Source organism: Cinclus cinclus, chromosome 8 (genome assembly GCF_963662255.1).
Source record: "Cinclus cinclus chromosome 8, bCinCin1.1, whole genome shotgun sequence".
NCBI classification, from domain to species: Eukaryota; Metazoa; Chordata; class Aves; order Passeriformes; family Cinclidae; genus Cinclus; species Cinclus cinclus.
The window spans coordinates 26,255,507-26,278,374 of record NC_085053.1 but is presented as its reverse complement, the minus strand read 5'-3'; the positions used below and the strand labels follow the sequence as shown (position 1 = coordinate 26,278,374).

At 47.0% G+C, this 22,868-nt stretch overlaps 2 protein-coding genes across 2 annotated transcripts in view; one reads left to right on the top strand and one right to left on the bottom strand.

Moving 5' to 3' along the window:
* The window catches only part of USP24 (ubiquitin specific peptidase 24), a 61,358-nt gene extending 46,594 nt beyond the window's left edge, over positions 1-14,764 (top strand). Inside the window, exons 50-67 of the mRNA XM_062497240.1 lie at positions 369-510; positions 1,421-1,571; positions 2,587-2,682; positions 3,353-3,456; positions 3,541-3,654; positions 4,417-4,513; positions 4,723-4,839; positions 5,460-5,552; positions 5,874-5,976; positions 6,841-6,962; positions 7,418-7,531; positions 7,789-7,854; positions 8,104-8,170; positions 10,121-10,199; positions 10,777-10,852; positions 11,588-11,674; positions 12,127-12,237; positions 12,395-14,764. Coding sequence (XP_062353224.1) covers positions 369-510; positions 1,421-1,571; positions 2,587-2,682; positions 3,353-3,456; positions 3,541-3,654; positions 4,417-4,513; positions 4,723-4,839; positions 5,460-5,552; positions 5,874-5,976; positions 6,841-6,962; positions 7,418-7,531; positions 7,789-7,854; positions 8,104-8,170; positions 10,121-10,199; positions 10,777-10,852; positions 11,588-11,674; positions 12,127-12,237; positions 12,395-12,457 — 1,802 coding nt within the window. The 3' untranslated portion in view covers positions 12,458-14,764. The remainder of the gene's footprint in view (positions 1-368; positions 511-1,420; positions 1,572-2,586; positions 2,683-3,352; positions 3,457-3,540; positions 3,655-4,416; positions 4,514-4,722; positions 4,840-5,459; positions 5,553-5,873; positions 5,977-6,840; positions 6,963-7,417; positions 7,532-7,788; positions 7,855-8,103; positions 8,171-10,120; positions 10,200-10,776; positions 10,853-11,587; positions 11,675-12,126; positions 12,238-12,394) is intronic.
* Positions 14,765-17,476: 2,712 nt separating this feature from the next.
* On the bottom strand, positions 17,477-21,487 carry PCSK9 (proprotein convertase subtilisin/kexin type 9). The gene is made up of 12 exons (XM_062497389.1): positions 21,350-21,487; positions 21,085-21,270; positions 20,848-20,971; positions 20,523-20,656; positions 20,018-20,159; positions 19,746-19,942; positions 19,458-19,641; positions 18,998-19,168; positions 18,556-18,704; positions 18,302-18,467; positions 17,876-18,057; positions 17,477-17,644 (listed from the first exon to the last, which is right to left on the bottom strand). Exons 1-12 carry the CDS (start codon positions 21,485-21,487, stop codon positions 17,477-17,479), a joined length of 1,941 nt encoding a protein of 646 aa, XP_062353373.1.
* Between the last annotated feature and the right edge of the window lie 1,381 nt (positions 21,488-22,868).

Genomic DNA, 22,868 nt, shown 5'->3' with positions numbered 1-22,868 from the left:
ATTTCATACTGATTTCAGTAGCAGTAGAGCTTAGTCCATTATAAGTACTTTGAGTTACTTGGACTAATAACCCTTCTGAACCATTTTTTCCCTAAAGCCTTCCCTTTTCTGAAGGACAGCTTGTGTATGACCTATCCATTCAGCTATATTCACTGTTATTCAGCACTTTGTAGACTTAATAGCAGAAATTGGAAAGCAAAACGGCACCTTGTTAATCTAGCTTTTTAAAAACCCCAACCAAACGTAAAGCAGCCCTTATTTTAGGATAGTGAGAATGACTTGTACTTGCAGTTTTGCTTCCATAAAGGAAGTGGGAAGGGTGCTAAGCCTCCAAGGGCCTTCATGGGCTGCCTCTTTTCCCCCCACAGCAAATCCCTACCCTGATGTGCGCCGGCGCTACTGGAACGCCTACATGCTGTTCTACCAGAGAGTGTCTGACCAGAACTCTCCAGTCCTACCAAAGAAAAGCAGAGTCAGTGTCGTGCGTCAGGAAGCTGAGGACCTCTCCTTGTAAGTTCCTCTTGTATCTGTTGGAACTCAGAAGCCTGGGAGTTGTGCTCTTTCTGTGCTTTCTGACACTGACCCCCAAGGGAGCGCTGCTCTTGACTTGAGGCCTTGGAGAAGGCTTCCAAATTTGAGTGATGGAGTTATAATAGAAGTGTGTGGTGTCACATGGTGAAGGGTTTGGAGTTTGGGGTTTTTAGAATATAGTAATAGGTGTGGGACAATATGGAGGTTCTTGGGCATTGTCTCTTCTTCCTTCTTAGTTCCTTCTTCTTCCTTCTTCCTAGTTTCAGGTTTTTTGGTTGGGTAGTTAGTGCTGCACTGCAGGTCACAGGGGTTTGGTTATTGGGTCAAAAGTATAAATAATATTAGGTGTTAGCTCTTTATTGGGCTGTTTAGCTTTAAAAGACCTTGTAACTAGCTAGGTTCACCTCCATTTTGCCCGCTTTAAGCTGGTAGCTAGAAGTGCTGCAAGAACTCTTTGTACTTTAGTTAAGATTTAATAAACAACTGAGCCCAAACATGAAAAATTCCATCTCCTGTGCTCTTGTCCTACGCTGAGCGAAGGCAGAAGAAAATGAAGACAGGCCACTAATAAAGTGGTGCAAGAGCAAACCCCCTACAGTATCCATAAAGGTTTGTCTCATATTGGTATCTAGACCTCTCTCCACAACTAAGAATTGAATAATTCCTGTTCAGCAAAGCAATGTGTTGACCCTTCTGTTGTTTTGGGTTAGTTTTTAAGCTGCTTGTTTACTGCTACTATTGCAGCAAATTCAAGCTGACAGCCTGAAGAAACGTTCAGGCTGCCATCAAAATTGCCTTAAGATCACTCTGGCTGCACTGGTATTTTATACCTGAACTATAATTTTGTCGTAGGATTTCTTTATTCACCTTCAACTTGTTTGTATTTCAGATCTGCTCCCTCTTCACCAGAAATTTCACCCCAGTCATCACCTCGACCTCACAGGCCCAACAGTGACCGTCTCTCCATCTTGACCAAGCTGGTTCGAAAAGGAGAAAAAAAGGGACTCTTTGTGGAGAAAATGCCTGTGCGCATTTATCAGGTAAAGCACCCTGGAAGTGGCAACTAAATTCTGCTCAGGTAAAATTTGAGCACCATAGTAGCTTTTAAAGGCTACCTTGATGTAATTCCCTTGTAGCAAAACTAGAAAGCAATTCTGGATTCTGACATAAAGTTACTAACAAGCTATTTAGGTCTACGTGATTGTAAGTTTTGCTGTACCTTCTCAGAAAATTGGCCCCTCGATTCATTGCTTTGAAGAAGCTGCAGGGAGATGAATCAAACATGAGATCTGGCAGCAGTCAGCATGCAGGCAGGGAGAGACAACAGCAGAGAAGGTGCTTTATTTGGAGTATACTTGAGAAGTAATGGAGATGATGGCAAATTACAAATTACATTACTCAACGTCTTGAGTTCACAAGAATGTACAGAGAGGAGAAGCAGTGAAGAGAACCTGCATCACACACAGGGAAAATAAACTCTGCAGGCTGTGTCTGGCCCTCCACATTGGGCTGTTTCAGGGCATTAACAGTCACGTTGGGCATTCTTGTATCTGGGATTGAATTATTACAATGAACAGAACTTGGCTCCAATTGATTGGGAGTCTTACAGCAAAATCTCATTTGAAAAAAGAAAGGCTTGGCATTTAAATACTTTATTGAGGCTGCAGCTTGTAATTACACGAGGACTCCTTGCTCTCTGCACCTAAATTTGTTAGGCAAGCCTTTCTGGTTTGAGGGAAGTTCTCTTGGCTTGTTTATTAAAAACAAGCAAAAAATAGAACTTATCTGCAATTTCTTCCTTTTCTCCCTTAATGGCCAAATGATTAAATCCCTCATCTGGTGTTTTGTAGTACCTGTGAAAGAAAATCACTGGTTTTATACCAGGTCTTTTAAGTCTCCTGTACGTATTTTTCCCTCTGTTGAAGTAGTAATTCAGAAGGAAAACAGAGTAAATTAGACACTGATTTTTAAACACCATACATTTACATAAAAGATGAAGATTTAGTTAAGGAAGTGCATTTTCACTACATTTTTACATTTTTTTTGCCTTTATAGATGGTGAGAGATGAAAACTTGAAATTTATGAAGAACAGAGATGTATACAGTAGTGACTACTTCAGTTTTGTTCTGTCATTAGCCTCCCTGAATGCTGTAAGTACTTGGATTTTAATCTTAGAGTGTTCAAAGTATATTGGGTAAAATGGCCACAAAAGCAATTTGGGTCAAGCCAGGAAAACTGGAAGAGAAGAGTTGACATGATTTTGCTTTTCCAGACAAGCTATTCCTTGTCTCCAGTAATTTTTGATGCTGTTAACATCTGTCTCAAAGCAAACTCCAGCCTCCTTTTCTAGTACTAGATGGGAGAAACATCATTTTGCCCCAGTAAAATTTATTTAATAAACCATACCTTTTATAGTGATAGAAACTGAGCTCTAAAGGGACCGAAGTCCCTCTCCATATGGAAATCCCCTTCCATATGGAAGGTCCGAAAGTTGGTGTTAATTTCCTCAAAGTTGATAGAGTTTAATTGGTAATAGTTTCTTAATTAAGTTTTTCTAAATTGAGTCATAAACAAACAGCATTTATTAAATTTTTGAAATCCACAGATGTAGTTGGCCTTACAGCAAGTTTGCTCCTGTTTTAGCATATTTATGAAGTAGCACAGTCAGCACTGGAGACAGACTTAGCACAGAAAAATGCTGAGGTTTGTTTTTTCCAAGTGAAGCAAATAACTTCAATAGAACATGTTGATGTGTTTAAGAGACAACATGTGTGCTGCAGGCATCCTTCTGCTCTGGAGTAAATTTGATATTTCTTTCAGACTAAGGTAAAGCATCCCTATTATCCCTGCATGGCAAAGGTGAGCTTACAGCTGGCAGTCCAATTTCTCTTCCAAACCTATCTCAGAACCAAGAAGAAACTCAGGTAAGGCAAACAAGAAACATGGTTTAGTTTTGGGAGGTGTTTTTTCCTCCTGGATTACTGATAGCTGTCCCTGTTTTGTTGAAGGGCTGATACAGAAGAATGGATTGCCACCATAGATGCACTGCTCTCCAAAAGTATTGATGCTTGTCAGTGGTTGGTTGAGTATTTCGTTGGGCCAGAGGGCCGGGAGCTTGTAAAGTAAGTCCTGGTAATTCTGTCTGAGCTGTTTTGTGTCTCATGTGGATCAAGCTTCCTCTTAACATGTTCTGATACATCATACATCATCTCTACTGATGTATTCCCAGAAAGTTGACTGTGCACATTTTTTAAACAGACACTTTAGGTAATGACTTGGAGTTTTATTTCTAGTATTTTCTCTGTGCAGCTTTCTGAGAATGTTGAAAATCAAATTAGACAGTGCAGTGTGTACATGGAGGAGGATGCAGGTGAATTCAGTGAAGGGACTTGAAATGTGCTTAAGTTTGTGTGGTCAGCCCTGCAAGTGGTGGGAAAGGAGAACATGGTGAAAGTGTTGGGGGTAAGGTAAGTTAAACACTTACCTGACAAAGATCACAGATAAACAGGAAAGATTTTCTTCTTGCCAAGCTAAGGATCAGCTAATATGTGCTTTGAAAGCAAATTACTGGAGATCTGACATGCTGAAAGAAGTGTGTCACTGTAAAGAAAATGTAATCTTTTAAATTGTATGGAGAAACATCATCTTATGAGAGCTTTTAGAGGTTTTTTTTTTAATTAAATTAATAATTAATTAATAGGGATATTATAGCCTTACTACAAGCAGGAGTGTGTGAATGTAAGTTAAAGCTTACCCACAAAAGTACAATACAAAATGCATCTGGACTATTAAAATAGTAAATACTAAACACCACATTTAACCAGAGCAACTGTGTGTACATGTTGATTCCAGTTCTCTTTGCAGCTTCACCTTTTCTCTTCCAGGACTTTCCTCCTGGAATGCAGTGTGAGGGAGGTACGAGTTGCTGTGGCCACTGTCCTTGAAAAAACCCTCGACAGTGCCTTGCTTTATCAGGAGAAGGTAAGAGTGTCACCTCCTCTCCAAACATCCCCTTGCTTGCCTCTCCCTGGTGGCTCTTGCTCTGTCTGTAGGCAGAGCTGATCCTGGCTGTAGCTCTTCATTTCTCAAATAGATTAATGCTTATCTCTTCCTGTCCAGGAGGTATTTGAAACACTTTGGGTTTTTAAGCTGTAGACAGCTCTTTAAATTTTTTTTTCCCCCCCCCACAGTTAAAAACTCTACATCAGTTACTGGAGGTGCTACTTGCTCTACTGGATAAAGATGTACCTGAAAACTGTAAAAACTGTGCTCAGTACTTTTTGTTATTCAATAACTTTGTACAGAAGGTAAGAAAACATTCTTGTCTCATGGCTATTTTAAAAGACAGTAAAAAAGCAGCTAGTGATCCTTATCTATAGAAGGGTTTGCTGCACAGTGAAACTCGGAACTTTTATTAGGCGTAATCGGGTTTGGTTTGTTTTGTTTTGTTTTTAAAATATGGATTAGAATAAAATCATACAAAACTATACCAGCAAAATTTACCAATGGAACATGTCATTTCCAGTGTCTGAATTTTGGTTGTCTGTTTTAAAGGCTTGTATGGGATCTTCTTAAAAAAAAAAATTATATATATGAATATATCAAAAAACCAAGCATTCAGGATTTTTAGTCCATGGGGAGCAGAATAACTGACTGAATGTACTATTTCTTTTTCTCTATTCTTTTTGCCTTCTTTTTTTTCTTGTAAGACATTTATTGTGCATCTGCTGATTCTGCTCTGGTTTGTGTAATGTGCTGTGTAGAATGAGACACCTCTTTAGCAGTTTATCTTATTGATCTGTGTTGGGTTATTATGGGGGTTTTAGAGTGGAAAATGCAGGTTTTAGCCTGTGCATTTTACTTTTGTTCTCTTCAGCACTAATTCTTCACCCGTATAGGAAGGTAATTTGTTGTTTTGGTTTCACAGCAGGGAATAAGGGCTAGCAGTCTTCTCCTCAGACATTCTGCCTTGAGGCACATGGTCAACTTTCTCCTTGGCCCCAACAGGCAGAGCAATCAGGTACAGTTCTGTTGTGCTGTACTTCGGCCATCCCCATGTTTTTTGTGATGTATAAATTACAAATAAATACTTTTCATGTGATAGAATAAACAAATCCTTGGATAATTCTCTAACCCTCGTGCGATTGTGAGCCCACCTATGTCTAGTTAGCATGGAAATAACTGTTTTGGCAGAAGTGAGTGTGATGTTTTTGATAATAATAAAATTTTTACCCACTCCAAAGTATTGTACCATGGTGATGGACTGTAAGAACATTATCTTGGCTTAACAAAGTCAATTAAGCAAACCAAAGTTAATGAAATCTGTCTTTGGCTCAAGCAGAACCGCAGGTGGAGTTCAGCACAGGCACGTGAGTTTGGGTATCTTCACAACACTGTAGCACTGCTTGTCTTGCACTCTGATGTCTCCTCACAAAGAAATGTTGGTAAGAATTGTTTTTTGTCTTTTGTTGACTCGGGATTTCAGTTACATTGACTGGGGGTAACTTAATATTAGTGAGGAAAATACAGTAACTTTGAATTGAAGGCAGAAATGGTTGATACAAGTTTGATTACTTCTGATTTTGCTGTAAATGTATTGAGAGGCTGTGGCAAACAGATAGTAGTATTTTGGGGGATGGAAATCGTGATATGAACAGTTTTGTACCTTCTTCTCTTCCCCATGTGCCTAAAAGGTCTTTCCACATGTGAGTGAGTTGAGCTGTGTTGTTGTCTGAACAGACTCACAGGCTGTGTTTTGTTTAGACTTGTGCTGCCTTTTGCTAATCTAAAGGGGAGTATTTACACTAAGCTACTGAATAACAAACAATTAAACACTCTCCTAGTTACCTCTTACAAGAGGCAGAAATATCCAAATAAAGATAATAAAGGAGTAAGTTAAAATCCTCAGTTTCCGGAAGGAGAAATTTGACGTTGTCTTCTAAAAGAATAATTTCTGTTTGAGGTTGAAAGCAGTCAAAAATCAGAAGGCAACAGGAGGATTATAAATGTTCTGGACATTCATGATGAATGTGCAAAAGTGATTGGGAGTAAAACTAAAGCTCAAAGTATCGATAGTCTGTGGACATTTTGCTTTTATTTTCTTGCAGTTCTTTTATCTGCTGTCACTAAAATAAGTGACATTTCATTGTGCAAGAGATTTGTTACTTAGAATGTTAGCACTTGAGCTATAAACTAGTTGAGATGAGTGTCATGAGGGGTTTCGTGGTGCCAGATGAGCAGCAGTGTCTTCAAGGTGTGTTAGAACAAACTAATCTATGAGTGGATTGTTTTTGTATTTGCTATTATAGCTCCTGGTCTCTTTAAGCAGCGTCCACCTCTCAGCATCACTGCTTCAGGGCCACTTCTGGCACTCCATGAAGAAGTGGAAGCCTTGCTATTCCTGTCTGAAGGAAAACCCTACTTAATGGAGGTATCTGTTCTAAATTCTGCCCTGCTTGAACCGAAAACCTTATCTGATATATTCCTTTGACATATCCTTTCATGAAAAACATGGAATATCCAAAAGTGGCTATTTTGAGCCTGAACAAGAAGGCACCTTTAGTTTCTTGACCTCTTCATATTCTAGAATATCCCTAAGCTTCAGGGCTTGGTTTTATGCACATTCTCCAAGGGCCTATGCAGCTTTTTACCATGTCAAATGAAGGTGCTAACTTGAGTTGATCCGACTTAATGGATGATGCTCAACCAGGCCCTTGGAGGTGGGCATCAGGAGCTGAAGGAGTGCTATGAGGGCAGGGGTTCAGCCTCCTGGGCAATGCAGGCACTGGGAAGAAGAGCTGCATCCTTCCTGGGAAGGACAAACATTGTGTTACAGACTTATTTTCTGGGAGACAGCCTTGTGTGAAGGGTGTGCTCTGCCCACAGGTGATGCACGCGCTGCGGGAGCTGACGGGGTCGCTGTCGGTGCTCATCGAGATGGTGGTGTACTGCTGCTTCTGCAATGAGCACTTCTCCTTCACTGTGCTGCACTTCATCAAGGTACACACAAAACCAGGACCAGCCTGTCCCATCAGCGTTTCTCACAGCCTTTGCTCATCCTGTGTCTTGTGTGTTGTAACAGCACCGCAGAACAATCAGTACAGTTTGTTGGATTTGGAGGGGGTGCTGGGGTTTAGGTTTTCTTAGGTCTTTACTGTTCAAATTAATGAATTCTCAAAAATCTGTAAAGATGTCTTGAAATTCTTTGCTTCATCAGCATATTTTGCTATCTAAGTAACTTTGTTTCTTACATGCAGACTCAACTGGAAACTGCTCCACCTCATGAACTGAAAAACATATTCCAGTTACTCCATGAGATCCTGGTATGTGAAGGGTAAAGACTTCTACAGGACAGATTTTGTATTCATGTGTAATGAAAAAGTTCACATCCTTCGTGTCACGTGTAGATGTTGAAATTACCAATGCAATCCCAACTTTTTCATATGTTTGTCTACACAGTGACATGAAACTTCACAGTCTTACTTGTTTTGGTTGTGGGGTTGGGTAAAACCATTCCATAGAATAGATACAGCATCACACACAAATAAGTTGATACTTTTCTTTGCTAACAGGTTATTGAAGACCCACTACAAGTAGAGCGCATCAAATTTGCCTTTGAAACTGAAAATGGATTAATAGGCAAGTAAGCCAGTGGGTGAACACTCCTGTTTCCTACTGACCCTGTGGTGGTGGTGGTGGTTCACTCCATCTCCTGGTTCTTAATCCTCCTAAATTGTTCTACTTCTCAGGGGAAAAAAATTGGACACATTTGATTTAGCCACTGTCACCCCAAAAATGCTCTAAGAAAATCCAAAATAAGCATTTGAATGTTGTAGTGACAGCAAACTAGAAAGGAATTTAATTGGGAAAGAGAGCTAACTTTTTTAAATAAGGGGCAGATCGGGGTGTATGTGTAATGGGGGGGAAGAAAAGTATCTTTGATTACCATAATAGAGGAACTGTTTGAATCCTGTAACCTTAAAATTAATTTTTATTTCCTACACATCTCAAGAAACTGCTGGTCTTTTTGTTTTGTCAGTACCCTAATTACCATAAAAAAGAAGCTGGTTCAGCACAGCATGATGCTTGCCCTGCTAACTGCAGCAGAGCCTCACAGTGGGACAGGTGCCTCCCACCTGTTGCTGCTCATACAAAGTGTTTTCTCTCCATTGGATACAAAACTTTACTGAAGTGAAGTTACCAAGCATTCAAAAGCAACAGAAAAATCCCACAAGTAATGAGAGCTTATTTCATGTGCATCAGGAGAAGCTTTGGTGTGTAAATGGAATGTGGGGTAACACAGAGAGCCCCTCTGATGGGTTAGTGCAGCTCAAGCAGCTCTTTCATGGCTGTCTGGGTGAGGAGCTGCTTCAGATTGTGGCTTTCACTTTCAGTTATTTTGGATTCTGATTTAGTGAAAAAGAATATTTAGCTTTGTTCTTTATTTCTCTCATCAGTGCTCCCCTGTTTAGTAGTTTCCGTGTATGGCTGATGGCAGAGAAGGAAATATGCAGCAGTGTAAGAGAATAGCTAAGTTATTATTTTAATTTCTGGATAAATTAGTCCCAGTTGGACCAATTCTGTGCTGTAACTTGAGCAATATATGACATTTTTTCCTCTGTAGAGGAGAAGTGCAAGTGTTCAATTGGATTTTTATGTTGAAGGCTTTGAGAACTGCCCTAAGGTTTGGGAGTGAAAGTTGTAGTTTTACCCTGAAGTTTCCTCACAACAGCATTGAACAGCATCCCTCACATGGACTAGTTTTAATCCAGGAAAGGGAAATCAGCAAATAATAGGTTTTGGTGGTCCTTAATAGGATGCTTGTGCATAATTTGTAGTACAGCAGTGCTGTAATTTTAATAATCTGCTCTGCTTCAACAGTATTAAAACTGGCAATTTGCAGTTCCCAAACAATTTTTGTCAGCTTTGGAGGTTTCACTACAGTGTTCTTTGCTGACTGCTATGGGCAGAGCAACTTTTGAGTAGCAAATCTGATTGGGGCAGCTCCATGGAAATTTTTGTGCTTCTGCTCAAAGAATTTTGTTAAAGAGGTGGGAATTCATGGTACAGAAAACTTCCTGGTAGGAATGTCCTGGGGTTTTGCCTGAGTCTCTCATGGATCATTTTCATGGCTGTTGAATTCTGCTATGCTTGTTTATGTGGAGAAACTTTAAACATTCCTCTGGCTTTGCAAACTTTGATCCAGGTGGAAGCTGGTGATCTGGTTCATTTATGGGGGTTTCAGACATTTTTTTTTTTCCTTCAGACAAATGTAACCATAGTGATTATCTAATATAGAATGGATTATAGGGGAAGAATAACTGCATTAAGGCTGTTTAAAATTCAGGTACTGCATTTGAAAGATCAAAGTGAAAATGCAGCAGTTCTATTTTTAATCCAGTAGAGTTGTGGAAGTACTCAAGACTGCCAGCATTTACAGCAGTGTGTTCAACATAAATACTCATGCTAACATCTGTAGAAACAAAATCTATTCCCTAACTTAAAATTTTAGCTTCATCTTTGTTTCCAGACTGGCTAGTACATGGAAATCTGGGTTGTGGTTTCTAATCCATGTGTTTCTCCCCACAGCCTTGATGCACCACAGCAACCACGTGGACAGCAGCCGTTGCTACCAGTGTGTCAAGTTCCTGGTTACTCTGGCTCAGAAGTGAGTAATGAAGGTTTCAGAGTTTCAGATCCCTGCTTTAGGTCCCTCTGTGATTGTTATAAAGCCTCCCACTCCTATTTTTGAATCAGTTTTATCCTTTGTTACTGGTGTAAGGTCTTGGTAGTACACGTGCCAGTATCAAGTGAAATCTTTACTGGTTGGTACCTGAAGGGATTTCTCAGGTAACAAATGGTAATTGGTGTTTATAAAGAAAAAGGTTATTCTACAGAGCAAGAGTCTGACATTAAAACCAGATAAACACAGGGAAACTACTCCAGATTTTTGAAATGTTACAATTCTTAAATACTCTTTGTTTAGAACTTGGCATATGTCCCAGTAAAGCATAATTCTGAAATATATGAACTTTGTTGGGTCGACTGCTTTGAATAAGTTTTACTATGCATTATTGCTCTTGCTAATTCAATTAACCACAGGGTTGCAGAGTTGAAGTGAGTTTGCAGTGATAACAGTGCACACAGAGGGCAGCAGTGCAAAGAGAGAGGAGTCGTAATTTTTTGTGTGTGTGTTGGCCACAATGTCTTGTTCCTGACTAATGAATATAATTTCAATTCCCAAGATGTCCTACTGCAAAAGATTACTTCAAGGAGAATTCACACCACTGGAGTTGGGCTGTACAGTGGCTACAGAAAAAGGTAATTTGGGTGTAACAGGGAAATTGTCACTTGTTTACAACAATAATCATGGACGGATAATCTCCATCCTCTGCATGGTTCTCTGAGATGACTCTAAAGACAAAATACAAGCTTCTTCATTTTTTACAAGGACTACTTGGATGCAGCTAAATCTGATGCAATGCCAGAACTTCAGTAACCCCCCACGTGTTTCAGGCATAAATGTATTTGCAGTGAATAAAACCAAGCGTGAATGGTTGCAGTGATTATTCTTTGCTATGTGGGAAGCTTTCAGTGCCACTGTATTCATGTTGGAAGGCTTCAGTTTCTTTTAAAAAAAGTTTTCCAAAGCCTGTGTGTTGATGCAGGAGAATGTTTAAAGGACTGGATTCCTTACAGAATCATCACAGCTTTGCACAAAGCACAGCTGTTGACTGATACAGCTTTTCTTCCCACACGTGTAGTGTTTGTTCTTCCCTCTAAACTCAACATAGTTTGACCAATGTATCTTCCATAAATACCCAAGGGCACTTTGGAAACTTGGAGCTCAGCAGAAATTGGTTGCTGGTTTTCAGCTGAGGGACAAGAACTTGTGTGGCTGCATTTAAAGTGTCTGTGCCCCAGGTCTCCAGCTCACTTCCAGAGGATTCAGGAAGCTTGTTCCAGTCTTAGTTCACCCACCATCACAAGTGGCTGAGGCTTTACATAAGTTAAAATCAAATGGCAAATTTATAGCTTTCTTGGCTTTTTATACAGATGTCTGAACATTACTGGGCTCCCCAGAGTAACGTGTCCAATGAGACATCCACTGCAAAAACCTTCCAGCGCACTATTTCAGCACAGGTATGTGTCAGTCCTGGCAGAGGATGTTAAACTTGCTTGCTTCTTTTCTTGGAAGCATCTTTGGGTTTGGCAGCTTTAGTCACCATCCCTGGAAGTGTTAAAAAACATGTGTACACTGCACTTGAGGCCATGAACTTGAACATAGTGGTGGTACTGGTTTGGCAGTTGGACTTAATAGTCTTAAAAGGTCTTTTCCAACCTTAATGATTCTGTGATATTTCTCTGCACATCAGGCTGTTTTTCCTTCAGAAGCTCAGACCCTGAAAAAAATTAACCCTTGAGTGATATTAATGAATAATCATAACTACCTGTGGTGACTCAGCTGTCTCACTACAGCTGCTATTGCTGTTTTAAAACAATAGTAATAAAACAATAAAAAAAATTTAAAATAATGATTGTGAAATGAAGGGAACCATGACCCCTGACACTCTCTTGGACCATCTCCACCTCAGGACACTCTGGCCTATGCCACAGCCCTGCTGAATGAGAAGGATCAGTCTGGAAGCAGCAATGGGTCAGAAAGCAGTCCTGCCAATGAGAATGGAGAGAGGCACCTGCAGCAGGTAAAATAAGGGCAGATTTACCCTCTGGTGTGTGGCTCTGTGGGGCAGCTGGTCCCTGGGGCTCGGGTCAGAACCATCACTGACCATACACAAAACAACTGTGCATCTTACAAAAGTGACTGTGTCCTTCTCTCCCCATCCTTTGTGTGTTTGGAAGGGCTCAGAGTCTCCTATGATGATTGGGGAGCCTAAAAGTGACCTTGATGATGTTGACCCTTAGAGGAGATCCCTGTGAACACAAGACCCAACTCAAACATTCAGTGCCTGGTACCTGCTGGAGCTGGAGTCGTGTTGCTTATGCCATTGGAAGTCTGGGGGAGCAGTGGCTTTACAGGACCAGAGGAGATGCTGGAGGAGGTTGTTTCCCTGAAAGATAAAAGCATTTTCTAGCCATGAAGGCTTCAGATCAACAAATGCTCTAGAAAACTGCATCTTCACCTGCAGTAGCTTGTGACAGTCCAAAACACCGAAACCAAGTTTGTCAAGAAGATTTTATCAAATACACAAACGCTAGTGGTTGAAGTTTTATGTGAACATTAAATGAGTGAATGTAAAACTGTTGCTTTTCTGTGATGCTGCAAAAAAAATTCATTTGGTTTTTATACAGGAAAAAAAAAAAGAAACAGACTGCCCTTATGTATGGAGGGCAAATTTTTAATCTTTCTGATAATATTGAATAGGAATATTCAAATTTCTGTAAAGATGTGTGATTACTTACATTTCATTGTAAAATATTAGTTAAAGAATGGGTTTACATTAAGGACTTCTGTATTTAATATGTCTCCCTGCTAATTTGTAAAGCTTGTGATGAGAAAGATCAGCAGGATTCTCTGTAAGAAGAGTGATTCCTTAGAGAATGATTTGGTAAAGAAGTTGTGGAATGAGTCATCTTTCCCAGTATCTTTCCAAAAACCCTTCAGAGAACTGGGAAGGGCAGTAAAAGAAAAGCTTTGTTCTCTAGGTATGCAAGCATTTATTATTGAAGGATGTTGGTGAATTAAAAAAAAAAAAAAAGTTAATGAGTAGTTTAAAAGAAAAAAAGCACTTTAAGAAGGAATTCTGTTGCAGTTTTACTCATTAAATTTTTTAAACCTTTGGAGACATATTGAATAAAATGTAGTCTCAGTCATGAATCTGCAATCACTTGCTTACGCTTTGAAATTACTGAGAAAGTTGGTATTGGTTGTATATGATGAATAATTCCTTGAGTGAGCTGGGAACACTGTTGTGCAGATTTTATAGCAATTTTAACACACGGAAAGAAAGAATTGGCTTTCTGTTTTCACTTGACCAGGCAACGTTTAAAAGATCACAGCTCTTTTAATTTGCTCACAAATAACTGGAAACCAGTTGGGATGATTTGAGCACAGTTTTGTTTTCTATGTCAAGTGCAGTTCAGTGATTTCTGGCTCTGGATTCAAGCTTCTTTTGTGCCAACTAACTTCATCTTTTGTACATTTTGTGTTTGTCACATTTTCTGCACTGCTTTTTGCCTTTATTTATGGATTCTGCCTTACTTTAAAAAAATTATATAAACAAACATGCACAGAAACGGGGGACATCTTAAGGAGTGCCTGGGTACCTCCAAAATAGACAAATTTGCCAAGTTAAAGGCACAACCAGCCAAAAAGTGCCTTTTTTTGTTTCTTTTCACACACTGCTGCCAAAACACGGAGCAGCAGACAGCTTTTCACTGTTGTGCACTAATATTGAAAGTAACCAGTCATTTCACTGTTGGAAGTAACCATGGGATGTGATGTCAGCTGTACAGCTTTATAACTTATTGTGGGGTAGGAGAGCCAGCATCACAGATTGCAGGGGGGCACCGTAGTCAATCTCTCACTTTCCTTTTCCAAACAATGTCTTCATAGACACACGGCAGAGTTAGCATTTTATAAATGTTTCTGATGATGTGCTGGGACATTTTAAATGTGACACGTTTGAAATTAATTTTGAACTAATCATTTCTTACAGACACCCCCTTCCTTCCTTCCTTCCCCCACCCCCAAATGCTTTGGTAATGGGTCATGAATCTTCCCAAGGAGTCAGTATACAGTGGTGATGGTGATGGGAGGAACTGGTCATGTTCTATGGGTTGGCACCACTTGTCACTTCAGGTTCCTGTTATTTCCTATGGAAACAACATCCTCAATAGCTGCAGGCCCAGGGAAGCATTGGTGGGAATTCCATCAGGATGGCTTCATCACCACTGTATACTTGAAACCAATACAAACTTTTTCACGGTTCTGCTCATGCTTGTACAAAGTCAGTGGTTATAATTTGCAATAAGATTATACTTGGTCACTTATTTTTGTTTCCAGCTGCTGTCATTTGAACCTGCTGAAGATTATTTTTTTGGAAAATAGAGTTCAACAAAAAAAAATCAAAAAAAAATAGTTTTTGTGTAAATTGTGATGCATTTATATGTTGTAATTTTTACTGCCAATCTTTTTGGATGAAAATGTTTTTATACAGCTTACAAAATGTTCAGTGAAGAGCAGCCACAGCCTGCCTGTGAGCACTCGGGGCGATATTGTCCGATTAATGCGTAGACATTTGGCACTGGAAAAATAGGCAGTCTTGATGAACAGTCTTGGGATTCCTGGTCAATGGAATAAAGTTATTCCTTTCACAGAAAACTAGTGTAATCTTTAGACTGTGCACATGCACTGCTACGCTCTTGTCTTGTTGATCCTCTTACCCTGAACCTCCCTGGGCCAGCCCTGCGGATGCTGAGCTCCTCAAGGATGGCCTGATTGTTATTTTGGCTCCTGTCCGGAGTCAGTGGAAGCAGCTGAGTGGCCCTGGAGCTGCCCTGCTGTATATCCTTATGCCACAGCACAAAGCTGTGTCACATCTGTACCTCTGTGCAGCTTCTGACCTCAGCAGAGTGCTTTACCCTGGCCACGCTCACAGGGGCGGATTAGAGCGGATTTTGTGTGTCAGGTCCGAGGTTTGTGGGTGAGCTGGGCGTGAATTCCTCCTGTCTCCCACAGGGGCAAGGGGCAGAGAGGTGCACACGGAGCTGGTGCTCCATTTCTCGCTTACTTGGGAACCAGGAGCTGCAGCCAGGGCTGCTCTCCCCACTCTGCCTTTGTCCCCTGGTCTGAGGATAAGGACTTTCACTTTTCCAGCCTGACCCAGCCTCTGCTTTCCTGGGAGAGCATATGGTGGTCCTGCAAGCATAGACTGGGCATTGCAAACCGCTGCCAGGACTGGGCTCAGCATCCCTGGGATGAGCCCTGCTCTCCTGAATGTGAGAGCTTTTCCGCCTACCCACGTACAAGGCACAAAGCAAGGGCTAATCTTTTAATATTGTTTCCTTCCACCGAGCTTATAAAGGCTCAGACTGACCTGGAGAAGCTCTGTCTGGCTTATCAGGTGTGAAACATGCTCACATCTTGTGCTGGATCCTCCCCTCTCACAGGGAAGGCAGCAGAGCTGAAATCCTGATGTGTGTTTTGAGAGGTGACAGCCCAAGGAGTCTGCTGAAAAAATCACCCTGGGTGTCAGAGCTGTCCAGGATCTATCAGGCTGAGATCTCTTTTTCTTTTCTGCCTCTTTGTGCAAAACTCAGGTTCCAGCTGATGAAATTACGGGGTGTAATTATGTCCATGTTATATAATTACATGTTTAGATTAGGGTTGGGCTTTTGCCAGCTTTAGGTAACAAGGTGGAATTAGTTTCAAACTTCCAAAAGTGGCGTTTTGTGCTGGATTTGTCTTCTTTTGCCAATTAAAGCTGCAGTAACAGAGCTGCAGGGGGCTTTTGGATGAGGAAAAACACCCAACCCAGCCAAGTCTGACAGGTTAACCTGGAGCTTGTGCTATTAAACTGCATTTTTTTAAATCTATCCTCAGATAACACCACAAAAAAATTATATATTGTAGTACCAGGAGGCTGCTAAAGACTGAGAGAAAAGTGAGACCTAGCTTTGGTGGCTTCTGGTGCTTCTCAGCCTCTCTGTGCTGTTGGCATCTCTCTGAGCCAAGCTTTGTCTCCTTCCAGGGGGTCCAGCCCTTCCCAAGTGAAGGAACCAGGTTCAAGGGCACATTCCCAAAGCCGGATTATGTTTTCTTTCCATAACTGGAAGCTCTTGCCCTGCACCACTGTTGTTAAAACAAACTTCTGCTCTTTTGTGTGGACAACACAGTCCCAGAGCACAGCCCAGCTGTGGGCAAGGGTGCCTGTGCTGTCTGTGCCAACTTCCAAAGGTGCCAGTTGTCATCTAGGAGCACCTTGGATCCCAGGCAGGGATCAGAGTCACATCTGATCAAGAGCAGAGCTCTTTGGGGGAGCTGCTGGATGGGTCCCCCTTCCCTCTTCCAGACCAGTTCCCCACGGGGATGTCTATGAAGCCAGACAAGAGCACAGGTCTGTGAATTTTATTTTAAAAAGACATTTATAAAATGTTTATTTATAAAACTCCAAATAAATATTTATGGTACAAATGTAAAAACTAAGGTGCTATGAAAGCTTCTTCTTCATTGTGTTTTTTTTTTAAGGAATTACAGCCTCCTACAGTTTTATGTGCCCTGGAAAGACCTGAAACTGTTAACACATAACACCAGAAGATCATTAACTTTGACTTAACAACAAAAAAGCACTAATGAAGCAGTAGCTGACTGTAGCAATGCAGATAAAAATCTAATTAACCAAGCAGGCTGTTTAAACTACAGCCCCTGCACTTGACTCAAAAGTAAAGAAGTCTCCTAGGAATACGACTAGGCAATTATAAAACTGCCAAAAAATAGCTAAACTAAGATTTTCCAGGTGCTAAGCAGCATTAGCTGACAACTAATGAGCAACTAACCAGGAAAGGAAGGAGCAATCCTCACAATACTTTTTTCTTTAAAAAGGTGGTGGATTTTTCCTATGTTGGATGACAACAGCATGGCTTGTTCTGTCAAGGTGTTTATAGAAGACCCAGTGCATTGGCAGGGAAAGGATTCTGGGACGGCTCCAGTGGTGGGACAGGGCTCCAGCTGCATGGGGGATGCTTGGAGAGCTCTTGCAAAGCCATCCTGGATGCTGGCCCTGGATCCTGACTCCACTGTGTGCGGGGGAAGACAAATTCATCCCCCACCAGCACAGCAGCCCAAGTGCGGAGGTCATCAGCTGCATGTCAGAGCATGGATTGTTCTGGAAACCCTGGAAAGGCACCGAGCCAGGGACACAGTGGTCCAGCAAAGCCTCCATCCCTGCTGTGCCCCAGGAACCTCTCCAGCTCAGCCTGTCCCTACTGCCGGCTCCGGCAGCAAACGGCGACAGCCGCGGCCGAGCTGCTGCCAGGGACAGCGGCTGCCACGCAGGAATTGTCCACGGCGTAGGCTCCCATGGAGCCAGGGCTCTGGGAAAGGGCATTACAGCCCGTCAGCGTCCAGCCATCGTCACAGGACACTGTCACCTGACGGGGAGGAGAGGTCATCATCCACGGGTCAGCAAAGGGCCTGTCCGTCCCCCATGTCCCCACAGTTCAGGGTGATGTGACTGCTGTCACCCCGCTGGATGAGGTGTCCCATTACAGGTGGGGACAGCAGTGAAGACTGGGCGTGGCTGAGGCCACCTCAAAACCCATCAGGGTGGCAGAGGGACAGGCAGAGACAACAGCAGGCAGAGGAGCATGGCCCATCCCTACCTTCTCCTCGGGCTCCAGGGCCGTGTGCTCCTTCAGCTGGCACTCGAGGCTGGCAGCGGGGCAGCACAAGGCGTGTGCCATCACCTCTGTCCTGCTGGCACAGCGGCTGGGCCCCCTCCCCAGCCCCACCACGGGCCTGCCACCAGCACCCGGCATCACAGATGGGGAGTGGAAACTGCACCCTGCCCACGGGATAGAGGATATTGGCATAGGGCAGCCATGGCAGCATCCCAGTGCACACACTGGTGCCAAGGATGTCCGAGAGAGCCCTGAACCTTCCCCCCTCCACGTACCAGCACATATGCCCATTCCCTGCCCCCCAGCAACCACACCCACCCTTTCACCCCGAAATCCCAGAGTTTTTCTGGAAGAAACACCCTTGTCCATCAGGCTCAAAGGTCTGTAACCCCGTGTGTTGGGTGTTACCAGTCAGCACGTGGTCTCCTGACGAGCACTCGGCCCCCTCGGCCGCCGGGGAGCTGGCCTTGATCTGGCACTCAGCCCTGGGCCGGACGCAGCACCTGGCGATGGCAAAAACCCCCTGGCCCCGGAAAGCGTTGTGGGCCACGCACTGCTTCTGCCCGTCCTTGTCCTGAGGATGGGGCAGCACAGCGTCACCGAGGGGCTGGGGACACCCCTCCGAGGCCAGCGGGCATTCTAGGGGCAGCAGCTCTGCTCACCTCCATGTGCTCCCCCAGCCGGCTGCCGCTGCGGGAGAAGCTGGAGCAGCTGAGCATCTCCTCGGTGCTGGCACAGCGAGCCACGGCCGAGGAGTGCCGGGCGAGCCCTGAGCGCGCCGACCACACCGAGCGGCAGAGCAGCTGCTCCTCTGCAACGGGGCCGGGGCATCAGCGGCGGGGGACACCCACAGTGACACCCGGTGACAGCCACAGCGCGACCCACAGTGACACCAACAGTGTCACCCACAGTGTCGCCCATCGTGTCACCCACAGTGTCATTCACAGCGTCGCTCATTGTGTCACCCACAGTGTCACCCCGTGCCCAGGGCACCGACCAGGCTCCATCTCCGCCCATCCCTGCGAAGGGCTGCACCCAGGCTCAGCCGTCCCCGGCACAAGGGCAGAGCTCTGCCGGGCACCCAGCGGGCAGCGAGGTCCTCACCTGCTCGCAGCCGGGCGGGCAGCCCTGCTACACTGTTGGGTGTCTGGAGGCGCTGCTCCGCCGGGAACCACGCTGTGTCCCTGACGTTCTTGGTGGAGAAGCGCAGGAGGCGCTGCCGGAGCTCGGCCAGGCTCATCTGGGGCTCGGCGCTGAGCAGCACGGCAGCGATGCCTGCAAGAGCCCGGGAGGCCGCAGTGAGAACCAGAGGGGACACAGCCACCTACACAGCTCTCCCGTGGGCAGCACGGCCCCAGGGACACGGGAGGAGCCATCTCTGCAGCCCATCGCCCACACGCACGGGGTGCGGGAGCGCTGTGCAGGCTGCAGCGCCCGAATGAGACAAACCAAACCCGGGCGTCGTGGAACACGAAAATGCCCCCGGCTCAGGCACGCCTGAAGCCCTGTGCCAGCATCAGCAAGGGGAGGGCCGGCTCTCCCCGCCCCTCCAAGCGCAGCTCGCCTGCCACATGCGCGGCCGCCTGCGACGTCCCGCTCCGCGCTGTGAAACACGTGCTGCAGTCGCTGGAGGCGCCGATGATGTCGTCCCCAGGGGCAAACAGGTCCACGCAGCGGCCAAAGTTGGTGCCCAGGGTGCCGATGGAGGCAGGGTGGTCCTCGCTGTCGGTGGCACCGACCGTGATGACCTGACAGTGACGGGGGAGCACGGGAGGGATGGCCCAGCCCCGGCCCCCGCCGCTGGAGGGGATGAGGTGACACCCAAGCTTTAGGGATCCCCCACAGCCCGTACCTCCGGCTCGGACGCAGGCGAGTAGAGGCACGCATCGTCCTTGTAGTTGCCGGCAGCCGCCACCATCACGGCTCCCATCCGTGCCATCCGCCGGCATCCCGCGTTCAGCGCGGGGCTGCGGGCGCCGGCCAAAGGCAGCAGCACCACCAGCGGAGCGTACGGCTGAGCCTCCAGCGTCCTCTTGACGAACTCCAGGGCTGGCGGGGACAAGACACCGTCTCAGGAAGCTCCGGGAGGGATCCCGCTCCTCTCCGGGACACGGGGTCACTCACCCATGAGGGTCCCGCTGACGGTGCCCTTGCCCTGGCAGTTCAGCACCCGGAGGCTGCGGATGTTGGCCCCCGTGGCCACGCCGGCGTCGCGCCCGCTCACCACCCCGGCCACGTGGGTCCCGTGGCTGTCACACTTGCTGGCCTGGCACAGGCACGGTGGTTTCATGCCCCAGACAGTTGGATCAGAGCAGGTTTGTAATCCCACAACATCCCCCCCCCACCCCTTCCCACCTGGATTCCCTCTTACCTGACACACACCCGTGCTACCCTAGAACACTTTCCTAGAAAGAGGCCATGCCTGACTCAGCCGTATCTCCAAATAGACCACCTTGAGGTGGTCCCAATATCCCCCAGGACCGCAGCTCCTGTTGCCCATCCTGCCCAGCATTTGGGTCCAGGCCAAATGTCTCCCTTGTCCTGGAAAGCCTCACGAGCCTGACCAGAATTTGGTGGGTGTAGGGGGGTGCTCTGGCCAGGATGCAGCATGTGGCACCTCAGGACTCACCTGCCTGTGGAAGTGGGTGCCATCCTCCTCAGGGATGCTCTCGAAGCCAGTCAGAGTCACCTTGCCCTCAATCTCCCGGTGGGTGCTCTGCACGCTGGTGTCCAGCAGGTAAATCTCAACCAGGTCACCTTTATCTGCCAGGGACGCAGCAGGAGAGAAAGGAAACTGCCATCACGGTCAGCACAGGCCACCTGGGCTGCTCCAAAAACGCAGCTGCAGACCTGCAGCACCATGGAGCAGAGGAATATTCCCATGCTTCAAGTTAAGGAGAGAGGACCTGACTCTTCCTCAAAGAGTCGCCCCGCTCACACACCCCAGTGCTTACTGGGAGGGCTGTAGGCGCCTGAGCTGAGCTGTAGCGGCAAGATCCTGCCCAGGTTCCAGGGAATGCTCTGGGCAAAGACGTAAGCATCCTCCTCAATGTACTTCACGTGCGGCAGTTTCAGCGCCTGCGGGAGGACACCAAGCTCCTGTTTCCCCCCAAAAGCTGGGGTTGCCACTCCCACCAGTGCCCACCGCAGCTGCTGTCCCCTGCCACGACCCTGTCCTCCACTCCGCGTACCGTGTCCAGGACGTCGCTGCTCATCCTCACTAGGAAGGCGGGCAGGAGATGGAAGACGTGCAGCAGCTCGGCCAGGTGTCCCCGCCGAGCCGCCCGGGCCTGCAGCCGCCGGGCCGTGCCTCGCAGCTCGGCCTCGCTGCCCGCCCGCAGCATCACCACGTAGCGCCCGGGCAGCCGCCACGACGCCTGCGGGGACACGAGCACCGTGGGGTTCGGGGGACACACACACAGGAGCATGGCTTTCCCCCCACCCCACGCTCCTCACCTTGGCGGCGCGATGGAAAGCATCGGGTCCCGGAGAGGCGGCTCCGACGGCGGCTTCCCCCTCCTCGGCCGGCCCCAGGGCCAGAACCAATTCAGCCAGCGCCAGCAGCAGCGCCAGCTCCAGCGCCCGCGGGGACATCCCGCACCCGCGCCCCGACGGGCAGCGCCGGGAGACGCCGGAACCCTCCGGGACCCTCGGCACCGAGGATGGCACCGGCGGGACCGGAGCGCACCCCCGGAGTCGAGGGGCGGCAGTCGAGGGGCGGCGGGATCTCAGGTCCCGGAGCTCACCCGTGGATCTCAGGTCCCGGAGCTCACCCGCGGATCTCAGATCCCGGAGCTCACCCGTGGATCTCAGGTCCCGGAGCTCACCCGTGGATCTCAGGTCCCGCAGCTCACCGCGGATCTCAGATCCCGGAGCTCACCCGTGGATCTCAGGTCCCGGAGCTCACCCGCGGATCTCAGATCCCGGAGCTCACCCGTGGATCTCAGGTCCCGCAGCTCACCGCGGATCTCAGATCCCGGAGCTCACCCGTGGATCTCAGGTCCCGGAGCTCACCCGCGGATCTCAGATCCCGGAGCTCACCCGTGGATCTCAGGTCCCGGAGCTCACCCGTGGATCTCAGGTCCCGCAGCTCACCGCGGATCTCAGATCCCCGGAGCTCACCCGTGGATCTCAGGTCCCCGGAGCTCACCCGGGGATCTCAGGTCCCCGGAGCTCACCCGCGGATCTCAGGTCCCGGAGCTCACCCGCGGATCTCAGGTCCCCGGAGCTCACCCGTGGATCTCAGGTCCCGCAGCTCACCCGTGGATCTCAGGTCCCCGGAGCTCACCCGTGGATCTCAGGTCCCGCAGCTCACCCGTGGATCTCAGGTCCCCGGAGCTCACCCGTGGATCTCAGGTCCCGCAGCTCACCCGTGGATCTCAGGTCCCCGGAGCTCACCCGTGGATCTCAGGTCCCGCAGCTCACCCGTGGATCTCAGGTCCCCGGAGCTCACCCGTGGATCTCAGGTCCCGGAGCTCACCCGTGGATCTCAGGTCCCCGGAGCTCACCCGCGGCCGAGGCTCTCTCTGCCCGTCTCGCCGGTGCTCAGCGCGGCGGGGCGGGGATCACGCCACGGCCGCCGGCTCCACGGGGCCAGCCGGGTGGGTTAAGCATTAACGGGGCCGCGGGAGGGGCCGCGGGGCGGTGGGGCCTCGGGGAGAGGGCAAATGGGGCCGCTGCTCGCCCCCAGTCCCGGCGGATCGCTGGGGGCTCTGGCGAGCAAAGCGCAGCCGCTCAAGTACTGTTTTCAAAAAGGGCTGAAAGCTTTAATGTGCCTCCTACTGCCTCGCTCCACGAATAAATTCCCGTGAAATCCTTTAATCCTGTTTGGGCATTTTTCACAGAGTCGTCACACATCGCAAATGCCCTTTTTCCGGCGCTTTCCCCCGGGTCTCCACGCCGCTTCCCACCTCTGCCCTCCCGCAGCATCGGGATCCCACACTGCCCAACATCCCCAGTGACCTTCGGCAAACCC